We start from the raw sequence: 9,021 nt of genomic DNA, 5'->3' as shown, positions 1-9,021 counted from the left end.
TCAAAATCTTGAACGGGAAAGAAGAGAAGAAGCATACCGTCCGCTTCGTTTCTCTTTAGAATCTTGGATTTTAAGTAAGAAATCCAGGTTTTAGAAATCTCTCCCCCCCCACCCTGAGATTTCTAAAACCTGGAAACATGTGATGATCTCCTCCTCTCTTGCGGACGGGAAGAAGAGCGAGAAATATGAAAACGACGGCTGGTCTGCTTCTTATCTTGTCTCCCACCTATGGTTTTGAGGAAATCCAAGATTCTAAAATCCGCATATCCAAACGAGTTTCATGAACAGAAGTTGAATAGTTTGTCTTGCTTTTATTAGATTCTAATGATTGTTTTACAGTTGGGGTTTGCTCAGTAGAGTTTTTGGATCAAAAGGAAATTTCTCAGTAGAGGATGGATACCCAAATTTTGTTACTAAGTGAAATCTATCATGGCCATGTTTTGAATTTTGTTGTCTTGAGGTTTTAACATGTTTCTAGAATTCTAGCCAGTTTTAAATTCAATTTTCTCAAGGTTTTATCCATTGAATTATGGGCTGATAATCTACACAAAACACATAAAACATCCACTGGTTTTCAATTTGTTATTAGCAAGCTTCAAATTCAATCTTATTGACATTTTAAACCTATTAGTAGGATGTCTTAAATATAGCTTTTTATGACCATATTACTATTTTCATGGATGTAAAGAATCTCTAGGCTTTTTATCACAGATTTAAACAGTGCACTTTCCCAATTTCCAACCATGTTGATCAAAATGCCATACATCATCTTATGTACAGTTGCTCAATATTTGTAAAGTTTCATGCTATGTTTTAGCTTAGCTATATGTAATGTTTTTTGTAGTTTCAAATTTGAAGATAATGTTAATAGTTAGATCCTATGTGAAAATTTTCTTACATGGGTAGCAGTTATACTCCTTTTCAAGTACTTTGAATCGAAACCTCATGGAAAGACATGAGGTTTCATGTTCTTTCTCTTCACTCATTTTTCGTTTTCCTGTTAGGTAGGGACTGGTTGGTTTTGTGTGCGGATTCGAAGGCAGGCCTCTATGAAAATTTTCTATCCTTTCTTTTGGCGTACCTCTTTCTCTCCCTTTGTTGCAGGGGCTTCGAAGCTGTAGATCTTCTTTGATCCTTCTTATTTTTCTTTATGTAGAATTGGAGAAGCCAGGGTTAATGATGCCTGTTTCTTCCATTTTCAAAAGCATGTCTTTTTATTTCTAAAGTTTATATCTTTTTGCCCTTTTAATGATTTTTCCCTTTTTGTTTGATACCTTCTCTGTTTCTTCCATTTCCAAAAGCATGTCTGACACCTTCCTCACATTTTTCTTGCTGGATAAGCTTCAGAAATAAAGGCTCCCTCCATTCATATCACATTTGTCTTTCTCTGCTTACTAGGCTTCACATGTGCCCTAGGGTAACACTCTGACCTTTTTAACCATTTGTTTTTATCTTTCAATGCTTCCCGTAGTTCTTAGAATCAATGGATGTATAGGATTTTTTTCTGTTATGACTTTCTCCGTTAATATCTCTCAAGGCATTGTCCATCCCTCCATCACCAACTTGTGATTGCCCTCCTAGGCTATTGGCTTTTTCTTGGTCAGCTCCAAGGAACATATCCTTGATTCCAACCAACTATTGAGATGAGGTTTCCCCACCCTGAAGTGTATTGGTGGAGAGAATTGACTCATTGATTGAGTTATTATAGTTCGGTATATATAATGCTTTATTCAACTGGCCAAGATATTGGAAACAGGAAATTCTTTTTCACTTGAGCTGCAAATCCATCATGTCATAAGTTGAACTTGAGAACCATAATTCATTAAGAAAAGTACAAGCTTGGATTAAAATAATGCATAATGAAAAAACTGTTTTGCGGGTGAAATGCGCTAGATTTGCTTTGAGTATCATTAGTTTCAGGATAGAAATGGTGTTTAGTGCTCTCTACCTAAATCAGGGGCCTTGGAACTGTGGTTATCTTTTTTGGTTGATCTGCAAAGAAGCGAAATTAGTGAGGGTGGAATTTTCTTTTTACTATTACCATTTTGAGTTGATGTAGAATTTGATTGGTTATTGCTTTCTACAAATAACCTCACTTCAATTGATGTTTGGTTGCTTCTGTTTGTTTGCCAAGGAATTGCATTGATGGGCGGGCCATGGCTGAAATTTTGCTACCATTGTAAGATAACAGGGCATGGCAATTTGTTGTCTCCATGGTCGAAATCATGAGCACTCTGGTCATTGAGTCTTCCAGGCGCGGACTTACTGTCTTCTTTCCCTATAAGCATTGTAAAGAAACATGTTGCTTCTGTAAAGTATTTATAGATTGAGTATTTTCGTGGCCACCGTACTGCTGATTGTACCATAAAAAAAAGCTTAAAGAATCATATTTTAATAAATAATTTATGATAGGGAAAGGTGAGCGTACTCGGTCGAGTAGATAAGCTTATCTACTCGGTCGGGTTAAAAATAGTGGGGGCCCACATTTTTGGGGTGATCCAAACCATTCATTTGAAAGGCCCTTACCTAGATAGGATGTCCACAAAAAATCAGCCCCATAGAATCATCCTAACCCATCCAACAGTGGAGGGAAAAATGGGCAGATTTGTGGATAAGCTGTGTTTGTCCATTTTTCCCTGTGAGCTATCATAACCCATCAAAGAAGTTTAAAAGAAGAGAGTATCTATCATAGAAGGGAGTGTAAATATATCAACCTCCCTAAATCGAAATGATATTAAATATAAACAACAAAAAAATGATAATAGGTTTTTCAATTGCTGACAAGAAGCAAAAGAAAAGCCCTCCCTCCATCTCCACACAAAAAATAGCAGAGAAATGATCTGTTACCTTCACTTATAATAGTACTGCTTGCACTTGAGATTTAAATCCAGCCTCCACCATTGGTGAAGGCCATGAGCTCGTTTAAAATCTGGCGAAGGTGTCAGATTAACGGTGAGATTCGCAGATGGAATAAGGTGTAATGGCTCAGATTCTCTTCCAAATGCAGTCAAGAACAGATCCCCGATAGAGTTCTGTGTAGCCAGTCTCTCAATCCCTCCTGCTCCAATCTTCTCCATTTCTTCCCTGTGCTTGAAATATCCAACATACTCGGAGCAAATACTGTCGGCTGGGTTCACGAACAAATGTGGAATCCACTCAGATAATTTGGTAAAGGAATTCTCCGATGAAGGACTCTCATGTCGACCTTTCATAGCAACAGTGAGCCCAGCCGTGATCAAACTACTTGCAATTCGGATTCCCTTTTTCAATTTCTTATCTTTGATTCTTTCAATTGGGGCCGAAAAGAATGGTGGGTTGAAGAGAAATGCTTCGAGAAAAACACCAACTATCGCCATGTTCTTTCCAGTGTGCATTGCCAGGGCTGATCCTAGAGAATGGCCCGCTAACCAAATATTTGAGTATCCGACGACTGAAACCAAGTTTCTGACTGCTTGCATTGCAATTTCAGAACGGGAGGTCTGATGAAGGCCGTTCCGGATGAAATGAAGGTCCAGTTTAAGGTCCCGTGAAAAGGAATCCGGCTTAGTGATGGTGCCACGAAAAGCGATGACAAATCGTGGAGCTTGGGCTGCTGTGTGATTTTGATCCGAAGTTGGAGATTTTAATTCATAAATTGCACCAAAGATGGACAAATCGGCATCATCAACAAGCTTACGGAGTAACTGGAAATGGAAAAATTCCCACCAAGCAGGTGCAAGAGCTTCATGCTCTGGGCAATTTTGTTGGCGATCACGCTCTAAGACGTACACACCCTGGACCAAGCTAGCGGCAACTGATCTCCGGTGAGCTGGGATATTCCTGTTAAACATGAATAGAAGATTATTATTTTTCTAGGACAATAGTTGGGTTGCGGGAAGGATTCAGTATCCTCTCAAGTGGTTTTTCACATCTAAAAAATTTCTGGATAAATTGGAACTGTATTTGCCCTGGAGTGTATGTGAGGACAGAAAGGACCTCTGCTTGATGCAAGCTGCCAAGCTCAAGCAGGATTATCTACAACCGGTTTGAAATCAACTTACACTTGGAAAAGGAGCTTCCACTATTGTGCTGTTTCGTTTGAGAATTAAAGTCAACCATCAGAAAATGAGAAGCCCAATATCCCAATGTTTTTTCCTAGGTCTATGTTTTTAATGAAATGAAGTCATCAAAAAAATCAGAAAAGGAGAAAGTCCTATATTCAGAGAAGATCCCAATGTTTCTTGAAAATCATTAAAAGTTCTTAATATCTTTCATCCTGCGTGTGTTTAAAGAAATGAAGACACTAGAGCGCATTGATTTTGGTCATGGAACTCCATACATCAAAAAGGTGATATGAGGAGAAGAAGATGAGTTTTTCCCACCGCATTTGAAAACTATTTAGAAAAAATAGCTTTCACCTTTAAAAATAAAAAGGTTTTGGGTTTTTAATCTTGCAGCTCCAGTAAGTTGCATCATGCTCTAGCAAGTAGCATTGCAACATACGTTCTGTTTTATTTTAGTCGTGTGCTTTTGATGTATGAAAATTGAAAATCACCATGTAGCTTCAGATTTGCCACTCTGAGATTTGAGAGATCCGTGTCGTATAGAAGGGTTTATAGAAGTACTGGCTTGAATCCTGTTGGTCTTGTAAGGATTCATCATTAAAGCCCTAGATTACATCAGACCTATCGAGATGACATTTAAGGTACATGGACCACACAAGAAAGCACTCTTTTTCCTAGGAAACAATTACAGAAACATTCCAAAGGAAATTATGTCTCAGTTATTTCTGTATCAACTTTGAACACTCCACACAAGCTTTAGTAAATGATATCTAACATGTTCAACTTGCTTAAATAAGTTGAAACGCTATAATAGCACTAATTGAGCTATAGTAACAGTACCACTATAACAGCACTAATACGCTAAAAACGTACTAACCGCACTAATTGAGTAACTGATATCCGTGCTTCGCCAATACGAAAGACGAGATATGATTGACTAAAGTGATCTATGGAGACCACCCCTCAAGCAGTGGATTAAGTCCCCCTCGCAGGGGGATTTAGGGGGTGGTTGGCTAAAGAACCCCTCCTTCAGTCTTGCCATGCCAGCCAGCATTTTGCCTTACTAATAGGGCCTTTTCTTTCCCCGGACCGAGAACTCGGTTGTTCAGGGGGATTTTGAATCATAGAAGAAGAAAGATCGAATCGTCAGAAAGGCTCTCTGCCGATCCTTATGGGATCCTCCTCCAGAGTGTAATTAATTAGTATATGTTTCTTAGACGTGCTTCTCAATCTCTTTCTTTACTCGAAGAGCGGCAAACTTTAGACTGTGATTAGGCGGGGACAGGATTCGAACCTGCAGTCTTCAGATCACGGAACCGCCTAGCGCCCTTACTAATAGGGGGAGCAAAGCTCATTTTCCTTCCAGGGTAAAGCGGTGCATAAACCTCTACCCTAATCTGATGAAGCTTTATGATATCACAAAAATCCCTGTAACTGTTCCCATTATATCATCACTAATTTCTGTATCAACTTTAGTTTAAACACTTCCTGCAAAGTTGTCAATAATTCCACTTTCAACTTGCATAAAATAAGTTGAAACTGAGCGTGGTGGATTGTTGATGTCCATGAAGTTTCATCATATCTAAAAATCCTGTGTATTGCAGCTTCATTAAACAAGAAACATAGGTTGAGAGAGAGAGAGAGAGAGAGAGAGAGAAGAGGAGGAGGAGGGGGGGGGGGGGGGGGGGGGGGGGTGTCTAACTTCTCCTGGCAGCAATAAAGAGGATAACCCCCACTAAATAAAGAAGATAGCAATTGGCAGCAATATAGAGGATAACCCCGACTAAATTCTTCATCGCCACAGGTGCAAAAAGTTTCTTCTTGTCAACTCCTTACCTAAGCCCTGCAGCCATAACCTTCAACTAGTACAGCTTGCCGCCGACTATGTGCTCACCTCTAGGCGCAATAAATTTCTAAGTTCCACTTTTCTCAAAATCTTCCGTCGCCTCACCCATATCTTTCTTCCACCTAGGACAGACTATGGCTTTAACAGAACTAGATGGTTCTTTAGCATCACATAGCACCAACAACGCTTGGTGGGAAGATGAGACTACAATATGCCAAATTGATAAAAGCAGTGAGATGCATTGGAGACAAATATAAAAAAAGGGCGGCCCAGTGCACGAGGCTCCCGCCATTGCGGGGTCTGGGGAGGGCTAGATGTACGCAGCCTTACCCTTGCGTTACAGAGAGGCTGTTTCCGTGACTCGAACCTGTGACCACCAGGTCACAATGGAGCAACTCTCATGTGTGCATGTGTGTGTGTGTGTGTGTGTGTGTGGGGAGGGGGGGAACAATAATACGAGGCAGAAATATGTGATGGTTCTTTGAAGTTTCTTCTATGCACAATGAACGAGTTTGCATGCAAATCACAAGAATATAACATTTTTACCAAACTCCATAGAATTTCCATGATGAAAGGAGACTCATTGAGGCTACATCTCCTCCCTCTTTCTCGTACATGCATGTAGTTCTTGCATCATAGGTAGCTGGAGACTTTAATTTCGACTAGAATGAAGCAAAGGGCATGACATTGGATCACTATGTGAGGGTAAGACAAGCTAATGCACTTCCATGCATTTACATCTTGCAGTCATTTCATGAACCATCCGCCTCTCAAGCAAACTAAGAAAGAAATCCTTGGATTTGGAATTGTGGGAAACATTTTCAAGAAAAGACATCTTGGTGCAAACCCGGAGGTTCGTATCAATGAGCAAAATAACAACTAAAATAAGATCAACGATTGGATCACATCACACCTCCACAGTTGGATTTGTACCTTGGATCATAATACTTGCAGCCGAGCACAAGAGCAAGAATGTTGGAGGCTGCACATGGGGAGCTTGGACATTTGTTATTTATATATTTATGATATACTATATAGTATATACCATTATTTATACTTTTCCGTTATGATGGGATATACTATATATCATATAAGTACTAAGATATTACGTTTAATCTTTGAACTCAATAGCCATAATATCAGTGCTTTAGTAAACAATGTCTATAAATTATGATGCTTCATTGAGTTCCGGATATAGAGAACCATAATTTGTTTGCTTTCGATAAAATTTATGCGTTTGTTATAAAATTCCTAACACTACCAAGAAATCAGACAAAATTTGTGTTCTGCTTGGAATAATCTGTGAATTGTATATTTCCCAGAATAAGGATGTGGTTGTTATTTGATTTAATAAAAAATGGAAATAAATGTCGTACCAATCAATATGGGTAAGATATGTGGGTCCTGAAAGGCCAAAAATATCCCTCTCGGAAGCCATGACGAAGCCCCTTTATAATCCTACTTTGCTCTTTTCCTGATACCACCAAAGGAGTCTATTAGGAGGAAAATTTGGTATGAAACGAAGTAAAATAACCCAAATATCTGAAAAAACATGAATGGCAATATAATGGTCTCTTTCCATTATTAACATTAATAAAAAAGAATCCTATCTACCGCATAGCATCCCAATCAATAGCCTTTAGAAATCAAAGTTACATCACTTAATGGTCTCTAGGAATGGATTAAAGTTCAAGTGCTGTGCCGCATCCTGTCCTCCAAAGACCAAGTAAAAGTTCCTTATCCAGTGTTGTAATTCAAAACACAATGAACAAAAAAGAAAAATAAAAAATCTAGCCTCTCAAAGTCTCAACAACAGAAATTGACAGTTATCAAGAATGAATCAATTTTTATTTTTTTTTGAAAGAAAACAACCCGATTACTAGAAAAACACAAATATGCCTAAAAAAGACATCCACTGCAAATTAATCATGCTTTTCGCTACACCACATTCATGAATTCGACCTTACACGGCAAAATCAATATCAATAATAAAAAGAAAAAGAGAGAAACATAACCGTACAAGAAAACAGGGCAACGCTCCCACAGCTACATCCGAGGTTTCCTACTCAACTATACTCATTGCATTCTCATTCTACAAATATTTAAATGCAAGTTGCGGAAAAAAAAAAGAAGAGAGTCAATGAGGACGAATTTAATAGAAGAAGCGATTTTTAGCTGTTAAAATGCAAATGTGGTTACAAATTCAACGATTATTAATAGATTCTCAAGACAGATCTAGGGTTTCAGGATAAGAAAACAAACACTTTCTAGAAATGTAGAGAGGAAGAGAGAAGGGAATAGAAATCTACCTGCGAATTTCTTTCGTCTAGATCTGGATTTGGAGAAGGATAAGTAAGCAGAAAACAGAAATCTAGAAATCTAGGGTTCTGATTTCTGCATTTAAGAAGGAGAGTCTAGGATTGACAGATTTTTAAATACGGTTGGTTACTGTTAGTGTTTATAGAAAGGGACCTTTATTCATGTTGTTCATGTGGGGCCCACATAGTTGGACCTAGACCTGGCAAAAGTGACCCGTGCCCGCGGGTCGACCCGGCCCACCCGCAAATTTGCGGGCACGGGTCTAAGTTTCCGTGACCCGTCAAAAACCAACCCGCGGGTGACCCAACCCGCAAAAACATGGGTCGGGTCGGGTCAACCCGCGGGCACCCGCATTTTTACAGTATTTTTTTATCTTTTTTAGAATGTTATCATCACTGCTGTTTGTTTTTTACGAGTAACTCCTCACTTTATAAAAAGTACGGTGCACCGTAGGATTATCCAAAGTTCCAAACCGTCCATTAGATGGGCCATACCCTAAATAGGTTATGCCCCAAAATTATTTCCATCGGTTGATTCTAACCCTCCGATCTATAGAGGGTTAGGATCAACCCTCTAACATTCAGATTGGAGGGATATGATCATCCTATGGAAATGATTTTTGGAGCATAACCTATTTAGGCTATGGCCCAACTAATGGACGGTTTGGATCATCCTATGGTGTGGGCCATACATAAAGTGAGAGTGCCCAGTAGTGTTGATAACATTTAAATATGGTTTTTATTTTATTAGAATTTGCTATCAAGCTTCTCCTTTGGCAATTTCTCGGCAAGTGGCCTTTGTGTATGCAAAGAT

General features: G+C 39.0%; 1 protein-coding gene across 1 annotated transcript; it reads right to left on the bottom strand.

Annotated features, from left to right (window-relative positions):
• Positions 1–2,663: 2,663 nt before the first annotated feature.
• LOC143862520 (GDSL esterase/lipase At4g10955-like) lies at positions 2,664–8,354 on the bottom strand. The gene is made up of 3 exons (XM_077373582.1): positions 8,199–8,354; positions 7,266–7,363; positions 2,664–3,819 (listed from the first exon to the last, which is right to left on the bottom strand). Exons 2-3 carry the CDS (start codon positions 7,325–7,327, stop codon positions 2,850–2,852), a joined length of 1,032 nt encoding a protein of 343 aa, XP_077229697.1. The 5' UTR covers positions 7,328–7,363; positions 8,199–8,354; the 3' UTR covers positions 2,664–2,849.
• Positions 8,355–9,021: the final 667 nt, after the last annotated feature.

This window comes from Tasmannia lanceolata, unplaced genomic scaffold, assembly GCF_043159265.1.
Source record: "Tasmannia lanceolata isolate RefF3 unplaced genomic scaffold, GAP_Taslan_0.1 ptg000037l, whole genome shotgun sequence".
NCBI classification, from domain to species: domain Eukaryota; kingdom Viridiplantae; phylum Streptophyta; class Magnoliopsida; order Canellales; family Winteraceae; genus Tasmannia; species Tasmannia lanceolata.
The sequence above is the reverse complement of the archived record's forward strand: the minus strand, read 5'-3'. Positions and strand labels throughout refer to the sequence as shown.

Bases quoted from the DNA above. Each gene is read 5' to 3' on its own strand.
- LOC143862520 (XM_077373582.1), bottom strand. From the start codon at position 7,327: ATGGCTTCCGAGAGGGATATTTTTGGCCTTTCAGGACCCACATATCTT. The intron at 3,820-7,265 runs GTACGACATTTA...CATGTTTAACAG, and splicing joins TATCTTACCCATATTGATTG to GAATATCCCAGCTCACCGGA.